Raw genomic sequence first — 18,014 nt, 5'->3', positions numbered from 1 at the left:
CTGGGCTTAACTTTTTGTTGTGGAAAAATCAGGGCTGATGAGCTGGACAGTGAACTCCCGCGTCCCCCTGCCCGGTCCCCAAACCCACGCCTGGGCCACACCAGTCTACCCACGCCTGGTGCCACGTCCCCTACCCCGCCCCCAAAGCCCCGCCTGGGCCACACCAGTCCACCCAAGCCTGATGTCAGGTCCCCCTGCCCGGCCCCCAACCCACCACCTGGGCCACACCAGTCCACCCACGCCTGGCGCCGCGTCCCCCTGCCGGCTCTTCTGCAGCAGATCCCAGGCATGTGGTTTTACCCATGGGAAGCTAGAGCGCCTCTGCACGTAAGGTCTGAATGCGGCCACAACAGCACTATCACACTTAAAAGTAACAACCCTTTCTATCATCAAATGTCCACTCAGTGTTCAAATTGTTCACAAACGTCTGTTTTTTTAAAACAGTCTGTTCAATTAATTTTTAAAAACCAGTACAGCTCTTTATGCAAAATAAGGGAAACAGAGCCATTTCCAATCTTCACTTACTCTGAATTTTATTTTCCTTTCTTATTATGATTTGGAGATGGTAAGCTTTCTTTAATGAACTACCAGACAGATACATCAAAAAGATAATTAATGAAAAGGTAAAAAGTGACCTGATTCCCCCTTCATTGTTTTGACAGTTATTTTTCACAAACATTTTAAGCTAGTTTCTTCAACATGTAGAACAGAAATAACCAGTCATTACTTTTGCTTTTTAGCTAATATACATGGAGAAGTGGGTACTAAAAACAGTGGGATTTACAGCAACAACTGGTACCATCAAGTCAGAAACCTGGACATTTCTGATTCGAATCACTTCTCTAATATAATTTAAACTGAAAACAATACAGCCAAGTAGAAGTCAGCAGAAGAGTGACTTCAGTGACACTTGCTGGCCATGAAAACAACTTCACACTAAAGCACTTCACCCTTAACCGCATGAGAACCTCCTCCCACCGCCCCCTCTAGGTCCCAGCTTCCTGCTCACACGCTCATCCCTGGCTCCACCCCCCCCCCCAGGGGGGCTCCCCGAGGACAGGACCAGGCCGGCCGCCCACCGCCAGCCCAGGGGACCTGGAAGGAGCGCCGCCCACATTACCTGCCTGGCTCTTGAGCGAGGAGGCTGCCTCGATGGCCTTGCAAGAGCCTGTGCGGGATGTTTTGTCTGTGAACGTCTCTCTCTGTTATAAAAGGGGGGTTGGGGGGCGCGAAGGGAGGAAAGAAGGAAGGGAGAACAAAGAAAAAGAAAAAGGAAAGAAAGGGGAAAAGTCTCCAATGTGAACGAACACAGGCTGCTGAAAAGCCGTGTGACAGAAACGTCTTCCTGCGGAGGCGTGCTCTGCACAGACAGTCAGCGACTGTGGCCGCCCAGCTGACACCCTCTCCGTCACTGGGCCGATCCTCCCCTGCCCACCCGCCCCACTCTGACAGCTGCTGGGAGGGAGGGGCAGGGGCCAGGCCAACCCTGACCTAACCAGCCACTCTGAGAACCTGGAATGAGGCTCCTCGACATGCTACCAACCGTCCTCTGGGTTCAGAGTGCAGCGAACCGGAGGGAGCGCCACTTCTGCCCTAGGGGAGCCCAGTCCATGAGAAGTGCGCCCGGTTCGCTCCAGCCCACCAGGCGGACCATTTCCAATCCTGAGATAAGCCCCAGACAAAGCTCACAAACAAAGATCATCCGAAAGCACACTTCACAACAGAAAAATAGCGCACACACAAAACTGTCATGAAGACTGGTCTAGCGCTCAGAATTCAAACAATGTAGTCTGGACAGCACTGGGGCACCACTGCCTCACAGCCACCCTGCCGCCCAGGAGGCCGAGTTTGCCCCGGACTCCAGCAGGGATGGGTCACAAGACCGGGGACAAAGTAACAGGTGCCCAGCACTGGGAATGCTACCTGGCCCATCCAAGTGCTCAAAGCATATTAGGAATTATGCCTGATATGGCTTATCAACTTGGGTTTATAAAAATCAAACTCAACACTACTCTCTTTAAAAATCATCTGCTATTTCCTGAGCTACTAGTTAGTAAAATTTCTGTCTAGCTACTTAATGTGAATTTTGGTATTTCAAATGTCCAGGGTCACACACATTTTTTTTTTTTTTAGGTAAATCCTTTATACAAATATTTCAAAGCAACCAGTGTCAGCATGACTGCCAGTAAAGGACCACTTCAACGGCAGGTGGCCAGAGGAGAAACTGAATATGTGCTCCCAGGTAATTGCACACGTCAGTGTTACCTAGCTCATTACCTAGCTCATTGCTGGACACCTGACAGGTGCCCCGGGAGAGTGCTCTCCTGTCCATGAAATAGGTTCATAAAACCTATTTCAATGCCTTTAATGGATTTTTAAACTTCTTATGAAGCATAACATACAGTGGATTTTGATGTTCTCCTGTCAACTCATTATTTATACACTGAATAACATGCCCTACATTCAAGAGTCATTTTAAGTACACAATTTTGTTGAATCTGAACATCAAGAATTATTGAGTGTTGGGATGTGTTAAATTCCCTGGCAGATAAAAGCTTGCTCTCCTCAGCGGCCTTCTTGAGGAAGCTCCAAGGGGAAGGCCAGCCCCAGCCTCCAGCTGACGCCTGCGGAGGACGCCTCCCCGCATCCCGCCTGTGGCCCGGGGGAACTGGTTCCCGCAGCCAGGCCCACCCAGGACGTAATTACCTTCCGAAGACTGTGCCTGTCAGTCCTGAGTCTCTTCCTGGGAGCGTCCTCAACTTCAGCATCTTCTATAGGGTCCTGTGTCCTCTTCGTGTGGTTTCTTTTTTTCCCATTTAAGTTACCTTGGAATGGGGATGGGGGAAACTTACATGAAAAACCCTCCACAAGCCGTCCTCTAGAGCACCGAGCAGCTGCCCAGCGCCTTCAGCGTGTAGCTCCAGCAGCGATGGGCCTCCTGAAACCCTGTTCATTTCCTCAGGGCCTAAGTACCACAGGTCAAACCTCTGCACTTTCCAAATGGCAAGTAGAAAATCCTTATCTCATCTAGGGATTATTATATTGGTATCTGTTACACTTTAATGTACTATAGCATTAAATCTAAATATAACCCAGTATTTTTACAAAATCCGTTAACACATTTCCTTAAAGAAGCATCTTAAGTGAAACAATCCATGTGTATCTGCAGACTAAGCGCCTTCTACATGTTTGCTTAACTGTGCCACATGTTAGGTGTCCTCAGGGAGACCACCTAATCTGAGACTTAAGGTGTCCGAACAGTACTGACAGAAAAACAAGACGTAAGGTAAGAATGCAGATTCTAGAGAGAGGACTAATTTGAACACGCCAAGGTTTATTTAACACAAATCCAGTGTCTCCATTTGCAGGACTGCTTTACAGAGGTTCAGGGTTTGCTCCTGGACTGTTCACCAAACATCTCCTGGGAGGGCAGTGTTGTCCTCAAACCCTACGGAGGGGGGCGGAGCACACCCGCCAGGAGGCTCAGGTCCCTGCGTCCAGCAGCCCTGGACTGATACGGGCCCGGGGCTCCGCCTCAGGTCCAGGCCCAACATTGCAAGAGAAGAGCAGAACCGGAGCGCTGGCCTCACCAGCTGCCAGTACCAGACTGGCATAAGCCGGCCTGAGAGTGGCCTTCACTAAGCTCTGGGCTGGCCTCAGGGGAACACCAGGAGAGGCCTGTGGAGCGGTGGCTGTGGATCCACGGGCCTGCCAGCACCTCCTCAGCACGTGTGCACTAGGTACAGCCCCCAGGGGAGGTGAAGTTGTAGTCCTTCGCCCTCTACATAAGGTCCTCCCCCTGTGTCGGGATGAGGCAGCGGTCGTTTCTTACAGAGATGAGCAAGATGGGCATCTGTCTGAATTCCTGACACTGAAAGGATGGGACAGCTGACACCATGGCCCATCATCTTGGGGTCCCTGAGAGGGAGGGCTCAAGGCCTGCAGGGCAAACACACACCTTACACACACTGGGGGCAGGGACCACCCATGCTCCTGTCTGCCAAGTACTCGGGATGGTGACAAAGTGGGACACACAATCAAGTCACACTCACTCTTCAAGGATAAGGTGAATCTGCCTTCAGTAAAACCTGACTATTCTTAAATCAGCAGTCACTGAAAAGGACACTTTTCTAGACGTAGCGTACTGATAGAGTCTGGTAAACTTCTTGCCTTTTAAAGAAAATACACAAATCCTAAACATCCTCCCTATTCTAAATCGTAGTATTCGCAACAAACCCTGAACAACTTGAATGAAGTTCACTATTGATATCATTAGATGGTTGCTGTGGAGTTCTAGAAAGCCCTAAAATCAAGATGGGAACACGTGCGAACAGAACAGGAAGGCAACACGGATGTAGGCCACCTCGGTGCTGACCGAGCTCGTGCCCACGAAGCTCGTGCCCACGAAGCACCCTGTCAGGCGGGTCTGGAGGCCTCTGCACGACTCTTCAATGACGAGGCTTGAGAGATGCAGAATTCTTTCGTATGCCCAAACACATCACACTTATCTTCCCATTACAGGTGTCAGTTTCCCACAGGCAGGGAGGACACACCCAACCGTGGTGACCTGTCTTCCCCAGAGCTCACAGCATTAAGCCTCCCTTCTCTTACCATAGCCCCGGGCAGAGCGGCACTTTTTGTTTCTTCGCCCTGAAGGCCTAAGAAAAGAACCAGAGGCTACCCACATTCAACGTCAGTCCACGGTCACCCTCCTCACCCTGTGAGCTCTCAGGCCAACAGGCCATGAACGGCCAGCCCCAGGGCCAGAGCGCCTGCCCACAGTGGGAAGCCCCCCACAAGGTGCAGGCGCAGCCCCAGCCGGGACGGCAGCCTCGCTGCAGGACAAAGGCCTGAGGTCTGACCCCGGCCCGTCACGTGAGCCTCGGCCCTGGAGGCCGCCTGGACTCCGTGCCTCCCTTCTGCTCCCTCACCACACCTCCCACACAGGCTGCAGGGGCAGGAGAACGAGGGGCCCGCAGGGCCACAGAGGATCCCATGGAACAGCTCTGGCGACAACGAGCAAGGAGACCAGGCAGCGGAGGTTGCTTTACTGTGACCGCTGCACTCGGGTCAGAGCCGGAGCGCAGGCCGCCACACGGCACACACCACGGCTACGCAGAGGACATGAGCACAGAGCTACGGTTACCAGAGTCTTCTTCAGACGGGGACGGGGCCACGAGGGCAAACTTGGTGTGATAGCGTGCTTTCTGTTTCTCGTTGAGCATATTCCACTGGGATCCAAGCAGCTCTTCAATCTCCTCGGCAGAGGCGTCCGGGTGCTCAGCGACAACCTGCGGACACAGGAAAGGTGCGATAGGAAGGCTGGACGCCGAACGCACGCAATGCGCGCGGCACGGCCCCTGGCTACTCAGCACGTGGTGCTCTCACTCCCACGTCATGGAACTATGTCCCATAAAGGCTTCAAACAAAAACAGTGTTTACCTGATGTGTAACTCATTGAAAACAGCGCTGGTGGAAACAATTCCAGCTTATTTGTGTAAATGCAGGCAATGATAAGTGATAAGAGAAAAAGTAAACTTTTCCAAAATCACTAAACTGTCGGTAACTTGCCATTTCCTAGGCAGCCTTGAGTAGCCAGCAGGAGGAAACACCACCTCTGGGTGCAGGGGCGAGCCCTTGGCTGGTTTTCTCACTGGCTGTAGCACCAACCCTCCTCCTTTCAGGTCCGCGCTCAGGAGGGCGTAGACGTGGCCAAGGAGCCCCGCCCCGATGCACCCTGAGACAGCCACTCCTCACAGCCGGGACACAGAGCTCCCAGGCCCTGCAGCACACAGGAAATGCAGATCCTCAGGCCCCGCTCCGGGGACGCGCATCTTCACAAGGTCTCCAGAAGAGCCCCGTCACTGCGCTGTGAGGAGTGGGTCCGGGCCGTGCACTGTGATAATCGGTGCGGGGGGGGGGGGGGGGGGGGGGGTTAGGGTGTAAAACTATGGTGCTCAGGTCCCTGCCAAGGCCGCTCCAACCCAGCGGACCTGCTTCTGCTATTTTAAAGGTTTCCCATGGGTTCTAATGTGCCCTGACTTTGAGGACCACCAACAGCAGGGTGCGAGGTCCGTAAACCGCAGTCACAGAGCAGATCTGACCCACCTTCCTGTTTTCGTACGGCCTATGGACTAAGAATTGAGTTAACATTTTTAAATGTTGAAAAAAATCAGGGAACCCCCGATGGTCCAATGGTTAGGACTCAGGGCTTTCACTGCTGAGGGCGCGGGTTCAATCCCTGGTCAGGGAACTAAGATCCCGCAAGCCACACGGCATGGCAAAAAAAAAAAAAAAAAAAAAAATCAGAGGAGAAATATTTCATAGCACGTGATAATTAGAGGAAATTTGAGCATCAATGCCCACAGTAAAGTCTTCTCTGAACTCGGCCGCAGGCATGAACTCCCAAGTCCTCCGCGGCTGTTTGCAGGCTACGACAGCAGAGCGGAGGAAGTGCAACAGAGACCTCTGTGCCCCAGGCCCTTCCAAGAAAGCTTTGCCGACTGCGTCCGAGCACTGGCTGCTGGCTTGGGAGCCAGAGCCCAGGTTCAATGTGGCTTGTCCGCCACAGCTCTGAGAAGTAACTTGGGTAAGGGAAGGTGTGTCTCCACTGCCCTCTGTGACGGACTTACTGTGACACTTCATCAGTGGGTTGGTTCCTGTCACCACCTGGACCTACTACTTGCCCAGCCAACACGGCAGCCTCTGCCCCCAAACGCAAGCTCCAATCCACAACTCCGCCCCACAGATGGCTTCCTACGGCCTCCAGGGTCCCCGCGCCTCAACACGCCCACCTTGGCCCTGCCAGACACCAGCACCCCAGCAACTCTGCACGTCAAAGCCCGGCTCCGGCTCCCACGCTCCCCTGGGCATCCCTGTTCCCATCCTGCGCCTGCCTGGGTGTCTCCAGCCCCACACACGCCTGCTCTCTCCTCTCAACTTGGGGCACCCTCCCCTCCCGCCCAGCCTGCCTGCCACCCCACCCGCGGCCCCCAACACTTCCAGCATCAAAGATCTGAGACCCTCGCGGCAAAGGCTTCCATGCAGAGCTGCAGATCCAAGACTCCTGGAGCACAGCACATGCGTCTGCGGGGCTGTCGCCCAGCCCAGGCCACAGCATCCCCGATCAGAATGAAGGGTAATGTAAGTGCTCGCAGCTGCTTCCCCAAACAGGACTCCGAAGCCCCAGAGGTCACCCTGCCCCTCGCACCTGAAGCCCGTGCCAGGCTGGCCAGCTCCGCTCCTGCACGTCCTGTGCCTGCCCACCCTTCCTGGCTCTCCATCCTGTCCGCTCACCGCTGACGCTCCATCCCAGAGGGCCCCCAGCCCAGGCCGCCGCGGGTGGGACTCCTGCCGCTGCGCGCCAGCCAGGCAGAGGTGCACCCACTCCCGTCAGCCCGCACCCATGCGCCTGAGCCACACGCCGGACGGCCCCCCACAGGCTGGGCGCACAGCAGGCTGGACCCGCTGACTGCACGGGCCCACGCGCCCGGAGACCTCCCCCTCCGCAGGCCGGCTGCAGGCGTCCTTTCAGCTCTCAGCCCGGCGCTGCCCGCTCGCACCCATGCAAGCAGCGCTCCGCCAGGACAGGAGATGCGCTGGCCACAGCTGCCGCCGGCCCGCGGTGCCCGCCTCCTGGGAGCGCCCAGGCGTTTTCACCCTCACCTCTGCTGGGCCCACGAGGGCCACGACCGCTCACCCCAACGCACAGTCTCATGAGGACGCCACACAGCACAACCGCTACAGGCTCTGCACGCGGGCACAGTCGGGGCCGGGTCCCGGTCTGCCTCCCGCCTGTGTCACTTCACTGCGGGGGGGTGGCTTCACCTCCTCGCGCTCAGCCAGGAGACAGGGCTCGCTGTGCTGTCACGAGAGCCGAACGGTTCCTCACGACAGTGTACTGGCAAGGTCTCCAACACGCGGAGCGCTCCACCACCACGGCCACCACTGTGTTTCTGATAAACTGTTTGAGACACACAACAGTACGGACAAGCAGCAGTCATCACGGCTGGCGCGGGCACAGCCGCCTGGCAGCCTCGAGCCCAGGCGCGGCGCCCGCAGGGGAGGAGGGGGTCGGGGGAAGCAGGCCCCGCGTGGAGCGAGGCGGTGAGATGCCTGCGCGCGGCTGGGGGAGGCGGTGGTTGTCCTGGTGGACACTTCCACAGTAGGTGTCCAAGCACAGCCTGGCCAAGAGCAAGGGCAGCCCCCGGAAGATGCCTCAGAAAAAGCCCGACCACACGCCGACAGGCTCGGCGGGCCGCAAGGCTGCCCACAAGCTCGCCCAGAAGCTGAACGCCCAACTGCGACGGGCGCATCCGTGTCGACGAGTCCTGGACCCCGACAGGCAGCATCACTCGCCCCACCGCCAACCTCATCGCCAGCAGGAGCCGCAGGTCCCACCCTGCCCGTGCCCGCGGCTCTTCCTCCTCTGCTCACCCAGGCCCCTGTCCTCTCTTGTCCCTCAGACCTTCTCCTGACCATTGCTGATCAGGGGGAGGGGGGCTGCTCCTTTGTGAGGGTCTCGGTCCCTGGAGCCAGCAGGCCCTGGCCCCTCTGTGACAATGCTGTCTGGGGACCCAAGAGCTGCCCCCTCCTGTTCAGTCCATCTACCCTTCCAACCTCTGACTCCCCTGCCTGGTCCTGGGCCTCCCCTGACCTTGGAGGTCGGCTGGCTGCCTCAGGCCTCCCCGCTCTGGCAGCACTCAGCCCCTCGCGGGGAGGGGAGACTTGCAGGGACCGCCCTCCAGCTGCCTCTGGGCCTGGGAACAGCTAAGCAGGGTGGAGCCCCTCCCCTCCTCCTCAGCCACTGAAATGGGCAACAAAGGCTGGATTGGGGGTTTGTGTCCCCCTCACCCAGTCCCTTTGTAATGTTCATTAAAGCCTTTCCACTCCTTGGGAAAAAAAATATATGGAAAACCAAATACCCACAAACCCACACAGCTAAAATGTCACCAGCACGACCCGGGACGCCGTGGGCTCCTCAGAGGTTGCTCGCCCCTTCCCCGGCCTCCTCACACGTCTTCTGAGAACCTCCCGCGAGCCTCGCCTCTGTCCCCGGGCCTCCCTCCTGCCATCCGGCAGAGCCACTGGACGGTGCAGACACGGCCACACAGGACTTCCAAGTCTAGGGCGTAGAAGGCCTCCACCTGCCCCCTGTGACCACCTGCTGGGGGCACGACTGGCCTCCGAGTGGAGAGCAGCACCTTGCAGGAAGGTCCTCTGGCCTTCAGATGAGGCTGCAGCCCCAGCTGACACCCTAACTGCGACCTCATGAGAGACCCTGAGGCAGCACCACCCAGCTGAGCTGCTCCCAAACTCCCGACCCAGAAACACCAAGACAAGCAATGCGTGTTGCTCTCTTAAGGCACTAAGCTTTGCGGTGACCTGTTACGCGGCAACAGACACCTAACACAAATGTTCATGCAGAGCTGAGACCTAAAACAGTGGTGCAACTCCAATGAAGCTGTAAAAATCAGGGTCAGAGAAAGTGGGAAGAGGCTTCAGAAATCGGAAACTGAGGCGAGAAACACCTGCTGATAAAAGTGCTACCAACACTGGTGCCTTAGTAAACTCTCTCCCCTCGCGGGAGGCCTCACCCAGCCACTCTCACCTCCTCGTGTGCAAACCACACACGGGCACGGCACGGCTGCTGGCAGCTGTCCACCAGCCTCGCCAGCTCCTCACAGGCCACGGACCCGTCTCCCAGCACATGCCTCTCCCCCACCTCCAGCCCCTGGAGCGGCATTCAGGAGCAGAGGGAGCTGCACGTCCAAGCTAAGCCTGCTGGACGAAGACGGACCATCAAAACGTGTTAACAAAGAGCTCAACCCGTTTCAAGAAGCTCTTCATTTGCAAGAAGAAAGCTGGAAATGTGCAGCAAAAAAAAGGAGGCAAGTGGCAACCAAATGTCCTTGACAGTCACAGTCTTCTATCTAGTGGCCCCAGAAAAGGAGGCTCCGCCCGCTCTGTCCCTCAAGGGCTGGCCACTGATTAACAATTACCAACCAAACAGAAACCATCCTTGGGTGCACCACCACTCTCCAAAAAGAAACCCCTAGAAAGACCCAGATTATTCTACAGGATGGAATCAGGGCGCAGCTTCCTCAATTCAAGTCTAGAATTACTCATTACAGGGCCAGCACAAACACGCTTGTTAATAACAGGTAAAGAATATCCTAGTAGCCATCACTTTTCTGACAACATGGAATTATCAAAGCCCACCAGCACCCAAACCCAGACAGGAGGGGAAGGGCTCATGGGGCTCACCCCCCGCAAAGACCAGGGAGAGGCAGCAGAACTGAACTGTAACTGTGCACCTTCAGTTTGGTGTTTGCACTGAGCGTGATGCCCATGGCAAAGCTGTGCAGAATGGGCTCTGGAGGGATGCTCAGAGGCAGAGAGGCTGTGCTGTGAGCTGCAGGGGGTCTGGGTGCACAGCACAGCCCCACGCGGCCGCCTCTGGCGTACAGCTCGTGAGCAATCTCCGCAGTGATGAACTTCTTGGTGCGTCTCGCAGTGCTGGAAGGGTTGACGGAGAGCAAGTTGGTTCCGCAGAAGTAAAAGGGATGGTCTTTGGAAAGTGGTCTGAATTCTCTTTCACACTTTCAAACGAGTGGAGACTGCGCGGAGATACGCAGGGACCAGGAAGAGGCCGAGTGCGGCCGGCTGGCGGTGCTGAGCTGTCACGGCCACGCCCTGCTCCCGGCTCCCCGGGCGTGATGGGGGTCCAGCTTCAAATACGGGTGTCGCACAGCCTGACCTTACAGCTCGCACCTCACTCACAGCAGGCCCGGCGCGGTAAGTGCACACTGCTCCGTGCTCCGGCTGGTCCCCACCCACAGATCCCCGCCAGGTGTCAGCACCTGGACAGAGGCGCGGACCTGGAGCTACACCCGGACTCTGCGTGGATGCAGGCAGGCAGGTAGGCCAAGCAAAACAGTGGGTATGCTGCACTTTTCACACTTTCGGTGACGGGATCTGCACATCCTTCAGCAACTTACTCTCCTCCTGGACGTGCAGTAAGTCTAGAGTTACGTGGCAGGACATGCCACCATCTGTCATTCCTTCCACAGCGTCTTACAGTTCTGAACACTGTGCTGCCTCCTTGGGCGCGAGCGCAAAACTCCTCAAGGGTAAATACCTTGCGGTGAAGTTACAAGACAAAGAGAATGTGCATCTTCAATTTCACTGGCTATTGCCAAATTTCTCTTGAAGCTAGGTGTAAGGAATGATCCTCTGCCAGCCCTGCATGGGGACTCCCACCGTGGCTTCATCTCCTTGACCACAGAGGCGCTGGGCTTGTGCCCACTCGCCTCACTATGACCGCGACACGAGGTTCCCTGCTGTTCCCGGGCTCAGCAGCCTCTCTTTGTGAACTCACTGGCCATCCAGGCTCTTCTGTAAACTGTCCTTCTCAAAGCCTTTCCACTCTGCCCTTCAGGGTCGCTTGAGCTCTGCACATATAGCTTTCATCTCATTTTAACGCAGCTCCTTTATGATCAGTCTGCCTTAAGAAACCCTCCCCCACAAAGAGACAAAGCTCTTCTCCCGTGGCGGCCGAGCGCTGACCTCACCGGTGCGGTCCCAGTGCCTGTCCTGAGCAGCGGCCCACTCAGCTGGCCAGCAGTCCTCTCCCACCTGCCTCCACACGCTTGCGAGTCTGCTTCTGGGTTCTGCTCTGTGCAGTTTTCGGTAACAGAACTTCCTCTGTGTGGGGCAAGTCCTCCGGCTGAGCTCTCTTCAAACGTGGCTATGCTAGCGTCTACTTAAAAAGGCAGAGAAGTGCCTTTTGGGAGTTCTCCCAGGATGATACTGGATTTACAGTCTAGCAGAGGAGAGGTGACAACGCCGACCCCAGAACACCGCTCTGAACACCGCTCTGAACACCGTGCGCCTCCTATTTATCTCTGTTCAGGTCTGCTAAAATACCAGCCATTCTTCTCCAAAGTTAGACGTATTCTGTCATATTTATCCCTTGGTACCTTATTTTGTTACTATCACAGACACCACATTTTTGGCGTTCCACTTCCTCTCTGTGTGTTGCTCTCATCTCTCCCGGTGCCGGGAACTCTTCCTGAGTCTCAAGGTCTCCTGTACACTCCCTTGAGTCTCCACATGGACCGCCTCCTTTACAGTCAGGCCTCTCTATTTTTTTCTCCTCTTACTGTACTGCCAGTACTTTCACTACAACATCTAATGTCAGTGGTGACAGAAGGGTATCCTGCCTTGTTCATGATTAGAGAGAGAATGCTCCACAGTTCCTTCAATACGTGTGATGCTTAGAGTTTCTGATAATCACCCTGCAGCAGATTAAAGGAAGTTCCCTTCTAATCCTGGCTTGCCGTGTGTGTATCAGAAAGCAATGACTTGGGACTTCCCTGGTGGCGCACTGGTTAAGAATCCACCTGCCAATGCAGGGGACAGGGGTTCGAGCCCTGGTCCAGGAAGATCCCACGTGCCGCGGAGCAACTAAGCCTGTGCGCCACAACTACTGAGCCCGCACTCTAGAGCCTGTGCTCCGCAACAGGAGAAGCCACCACAATGAGAAGCACGTGCACCGCAACGAAGGGTAGCCCCCTCTCGCTGCAACTAGAGAAAGCCCACGTGCAGCAACGAAGACCCAATGCAGCCAAAAATAAATAAATTCAAACTAACAAACAAACAATGACTTCTGGAGAATTCCCTGGTGGTCCAGTGGTTAGGACTCTGCACTCTCACTGCCAACGGCCCAGGTTCAATCCCTGGTTGCGGAACTAAGATCCCACAAGTTGCGTGGCTTTTCTCAAATGCCTTTTCTCCACCTACTGAGATGATCATTTAATGTGCGACAGCAAATCACAATAACAGATTTTCTAACATTACAGCTGCCTTACATTCCTGAGAAAAGTCCCACCAACCCACTCACTTCAAGTAACAGTGAAGAACCAAAGATGGCGGCCTAATCCCTTTAGTTCCTTACAATGGAATCAAGCCTGGACCATGTCCAAAGAGACGGTTTAGTCTATAAAAATGACTAAGAACGCTAGTCAAATGTCTTCGTCACTGACACGGTACTGCCCTTCAAACGCCATGGCGCCAGTGGCTGCGTGCGGTTCTGTAACCGCCTCCTGGAGAAGACGCTAGCCCAGGACCAGACGTCCAGGATAAGGCCGAGCTTCCAGCAACGAGCAGCCTGCCTCCCGCTGTCCCTGTGGGAGTATTTTCATAACCCGGAGTGCAAAGGTAAATATCGTTGCTCCCAAGAGTTAAAATGGCCGTTCCCTAACAACACTTGCTTATTAGATCTAAAATCGACAGAAGGCTCGCTACGGACTGTGCCGATAAGGCTGAGAAACAGGTGACTCTGCACTGCAAGGGATGTCCCTCAAATGCAGAAACTCCCCAGAATGAAAACACAACCACTCAGAAGCCATCACAACACCGACCTCGTCCCTGTGCTTTTGACAGAAGACCAGAAACTGGGACGCCGCATCGCCCTTCCTGCTTCTCGGAGTGGAGGCCATGGCCTTCTTCCTCCCTGGAGGAGACCCCACTCCTCGCTTGGGCTCGGCCTCTGCCATCTTTTGAGGAGTGTTTTTTCCTGTCCCCGGGTCACTGTCTTGGTTCTCAGCAGAGCAGGACAGCTGGGCTCTCCGCCTCCTCTTGACAGGAACGCCCTCTTCCCTCGTGGACTTCGGGCTGTCAGCAGCTTCTTCCCTGACTCCTGAGGACCCTACCATTTCTCCCAGAGACTCCACAGCAACGCCTGCCTCCTTGGCCACGTGGGGGTTGAGATGGAGCTGGTCCCCCACGTAAAGGAAGGTGAACTTGGCTTTCCTCTCCTCTACGGACATGCTTGCAGCTGCTTCTGCCTGAACGATGCCCATTGCCCACTGGGCCCTCAATTTCCCTGAAATAGGTTTCAACAGCTGAAAAGAGAACATAAGACATTGTAAGTTTCATTATATAAACATAAAAGTTAACCCACTTTAAAGAAGAATACTTTTAGAATTTCAGATAAATATAGAAATCAAAAACTACAAAAACCCATTAACTCGAAGGTTTTTGACAGAGTTCAGACCAGTAAAACTCTACTGTTTCTTTAAACTAGAAATCAATTCCAATTACATTTAACTAACACTCATATATAATATTATATACATGTTTATACATAGATATATATAAAGGAAAACAAAAATTATAAAACAATTATCTCTGGGAGTCATCAAAGGAGTAAAAAGGACAACCTGTGTCTCTAAAGAAACCTGCCATACTGTATAACACAGCACACTTGGCAAAAGTAAACAGTGACAGACATAAGAAGCCGTTACAACATTTCAACCAACCACAGGTTCAAAACAAGATAAATAATTAAGAATAGAAATAAAAGTTTTGGTCTAGAATTATACTTAAGGAACGTCTATCACCTTAATTTTCTCAGCTTTCGTGGGTGCCTGCTTGGCACTTTCCTGGCATAAGTTTGCAAACTGTCCTTCTCCTTCAAAAGCTACAAGGCTCTTCTCAAATATCCAAGCTCTTTCTGGGGCATCACCAAAGAACTGTACGTGATACTGGCGTGCACTCTTTTTCTGACCTAGTTTTTAAAATAAAATGTTAGAACTTGAAAGTTGGAATTTGGGATGAAATTAGGCAAATCTATTAATAATTACTGATATAAAGTTAGGAGCTGCTTTGAAGTTGCTTTACTGGGTGCTGTTGGAACCCGTTAACCTCAGAATAAGCCCTGCTCTTCTTCTCCCCACCACGCTCCCCCCCAGAAGGGGAGACACAATTACGAGACTTAGATGAGGTTCAAGACCGACTGGGAAAGAATGCTGACCAGATTCACTCCTCATCACCCCCCTTCCAAGAGCCACTGAAGAAGACCCCAAATAAGTAAGACGAGAGAGGACAACAGCAAAAGGGGACCGGGCAGCAGTGAGGCGACACAGGCTACTGTTCACAGCCTGGGTTCAAATCCCAGCCCTCCCACATACCAGCCGGGAGGCCCTGGGCCGGCCACTCACTCACGGCGCTCAGAGGGGGAATAAGGGCATTGATGACCTCCCAGGGCAGCCATGAGGCCACAGAGTAACCCCTCACACGTGCACCGCTGTTACTCTTAGCAGGAAGAAGCAGCCACATCCTCAGTGCAGACAGAAGGAACCTGGTCCCCAAACCCAGAAGGAGGAGTGCCAGATTCGGCTGGGGTGGAGTGAGGTTGAAAACAGCTGGTTCAAAGGTCAGACCTCTGTGCCAAGGTGGGGAAGAAAGGCAGATCTCCACTGGGGAAATGCCAGTCCCTGTTCCCTCACACAGAGCACTGGCCACAAAATATCACAGGACACTCCCAAGAGAAGCCGTGCACCAGAGGAAAAACCTCTCCACTGTGTCTTTTCTCCAAAAGTTGGAGCTTCCCCCAACTAAGCGACCACCAGCCAGCCAGACCCTGTAAGATAAGCTAACAGTCTCCCTACACACGGGCTGCAGGCAGCTGAGTGCAGCCCTCTCAGACACAAGCGCAGCGCCAAGGTCTGCCCCGTAGGACCCAGAGAAGCCTCTAACATGAATGATTCCAAAACACACAGAAACAAACAGGCTCTGCAGGACCACAGACACTATGCCAGGAAGAGATGACACCTGACAGAGGGGAACTCTAGTTTGCTATGAGAAGAGAACAAAGACAAAGAAAGCGCTACGAGAAATTTTAAAATACAGTCATGAAAATAAAACTCAAGAAGAAAGCTTGGGGCTTCCCTGGTGGCAAAGTGGTTAAGAATCCGCCTGCCAATGCAGGGGACACGGGTTCAAGCCCTGGTCCGGGAAGATCCCACATGCCACAGAGCAACTAAGCCCATGTGCCACAGCTACTGAGCCTGCACTCTAGAGCCCACAAGCCACAACTACTGAGGCCGTGTGCCACAACTACTGAGCCTGCGCTCTAGAGCCCGTGTGCCACGACTACTGAAGCCCGCGTGCCTAGAGCCCGTGCACTGCAATGAAGAGTAGCCCCCGCTTGCCCCAACTAGAGAAAGCCCACGCACAGCAACAAAGACCCAGCGTAGCCAAAAATTAATTAATTAATTAATTGGAAAAAAGAAGAAAGCTTGGATGGAAAGTTAAGAATAAAATAAAATCCAAAAAAATTTAAAAAGTTAAGAAATCTCCCAGAAAGAAGAAAAAGATTAAAATGAAAAAATCTACTCTCATAAGAAACCCACAGGATCAATCCAGGAGGTATGATACCCAAATAACTGGCCTTCTAGAGAGAGAAACAGAGAAACTCATCAGAGAATTAACAACACAAGAGCACGTCTCAGAACTAAAACCCCCCCTAAGTGCCTCATCCAATGGGTGACCCACATCAGGGCACATCCTTGTGACATTCAAGCTATTGGGGGAGGGGAAGAGAACAGCTTCCATGTTCATGAAATGAGAAACAGAATGGCAAGGTACTTCAAGAGCAACTCTGGATGCTAGAAGGAAATGGAGTAATACCTTCAAAATTCCGAGAAGAATTATTTTCAACATAAAATTCTACACCTAGCCAGATCATTAATTGAGTGTGAGGAGAGCGAAGCAGCACCCTCCGAACCACAGGAACTCAAATGTATCAATACCCACCATTTACACTTCCTTAGGATGCCAAAAATGTACTCCAACAAAAAAAGGAAAACTGACCACGGAAGAGCACAATGTGGCACCATGGAAAACAGTGCATGTAACTCAGTAAAGCATCTTAAAGAAAGTCTAAGATTACTACTCTGCAAAAGACAGAGTGCCAGTAACAGAGTTAGGCAGGAGCAAGGGAGATTCTAGGAGAGAGCTCCAAGGGAAGAAGAGAGGAGAGGAAAGAATTCTTCCACACTGAAAGAAAATCTTGGCAGCAAGGAAAAAGGTTAAAAAATGAGATCTGGGCTTCCCTGGTGGCGCAGTGGTTGAAAGTCTGCCTGCTGATGCAGGGGACGCGGGTTCGTGCCCCGGTCCGGGAAGATCCCACGTGCCGCGGAGCAGCTGGGCCCGTGAGCCATGGCAGCTGAGCCTGCGCGTCCGCAGCCTGTGCTCCGCAACGGGAGAGGCTACAACAGTGAGAGGCCCGCGTACCGCAAAAAAAAAAAAAAAAAAAGAGATCCAAGAAGCAGAAAAGGAAAATGGGAATCAAACAAGGTTTTCATTTTTTCCCCCAATCGGAAAAACTAACTACATAATAGGATGAGTTTTAAGGACAGAGAAATAAATACTTGAAAAAAATTAAAGCTGTATGGACAGCAAAGTATACAATTTCAAAAGAAAGGCAATAATTAACTCCAGGAAAAACAAAAGGTTGTACAAGAAAGAAAATGCAGTTAAAGAACACAGCTCAGTTTTTCACTGAATGATACTTACATAGTCAAAATTATGTGAACAACTAAGTTTGATGTAATAAAAACAGTGAGTTAATTATATGGGGAGGATGAAAGGGAAAGAAACAGGAAATGATTGAAGAGACTAATCTTCATCTTCCATAACAGAAAGTCAAAAGAAAACACCTAAATGATAAATCAAAAAATAGTTCAAACTGGAAGAAAATGTTTACAGTTAAAAGTAATTCCTTCTGGGGAGGGAAGGGGACTATTTTTCACTATTAACCTCTCAGTACAATCTGACTTGTTTATAAGTGTGTACACTTATTGGATTTTAAAACAGCTAAGGTTCAAAAATATGTCGAGAGATTTGTGTCTGCTTCAATTATTTTAATACTTCGAAAGAACTTCCCTTGGTCATAAAAATGAATATAAATATATGTCACAGCATTTGCATAATGAAGAAAATCTATTACAGTACATATGATGAAATAATATGAACGCACATCATTTTTTAAAATAAATAGTTAATGACAGAAAAAATGCTCTTTACATGTCAGCTGGAAAAAAAAGCAGAGGAGAACATGATAGGCTGATCCTAAGTTTATAAAATTAATTAAATGTTTCTGAAGTTCTTTCCTGCCTGGAAATTTGGTAACAAATGTAACCCAACTTTCTTGTATTTTTAAGGTT

General features: G+C 52.5%; 1 protein-coding gene across 5 annotated transcripts in view; it reads right to left on the bottom strand.

Moving 5' to 3' along the window:
* The window catches only part of NSD2 (nuclear receptor binding SET domain protein 2), a 76,586-nt gene that overhangs the window by 27,805 nt on the left and 30,767 nt on the right, over positions 1 to 18,014 (bottom strand). For all 5 annotated transcript variants that reach the window (XM_033856517.2, XM_033856521.2, XM_033856516.2 and 2 more), the window contains exons 4-8: positions 14,406 to 14,572; positions 13,425 to 13,907; positions 5,147 to 5,291; positions 2,707 to 2,825; positions 1,121 to 1,202 (exon numbers count right to left, since the gene is read on the bottom strand). In XM_033856517.2, coding sequence (XP_033712408.1) covers positions 1,121 to 1,202; positions 2,707 to 2,825; positions 5,147 to 5,291; positions 13,425 to 13,907; positions 14,406 to 14,572 — 996 coding nt within the window. The remainder of the gene's footprint in view (positions 1 to 1,120; positions 1,203 to 2,706; positions 2,826 to 5,146; positions 5,292 to 13,424; positions 13,908 to 14,405; positions 14,573 to 18,014) is intronic.

This window comes from Tursiops truncatus, chromosome 5 (assembly GCF_011762595.2).
Source record: "Tursiops truncatus isolate mTurTru1 chromosome 5, mTurTru1.mat.Y, whole genome shotgun sequence".
NCBI classification, from domain to species: Eukaryota; Metazoa; Chordata; class Mammalia; order Artiodactyla; family Delphinidae; genus Tursiops; species Tursiops truncatus.
This window is presented reverse-complemented; position numbering and strand designations above follow the sequence as displayed.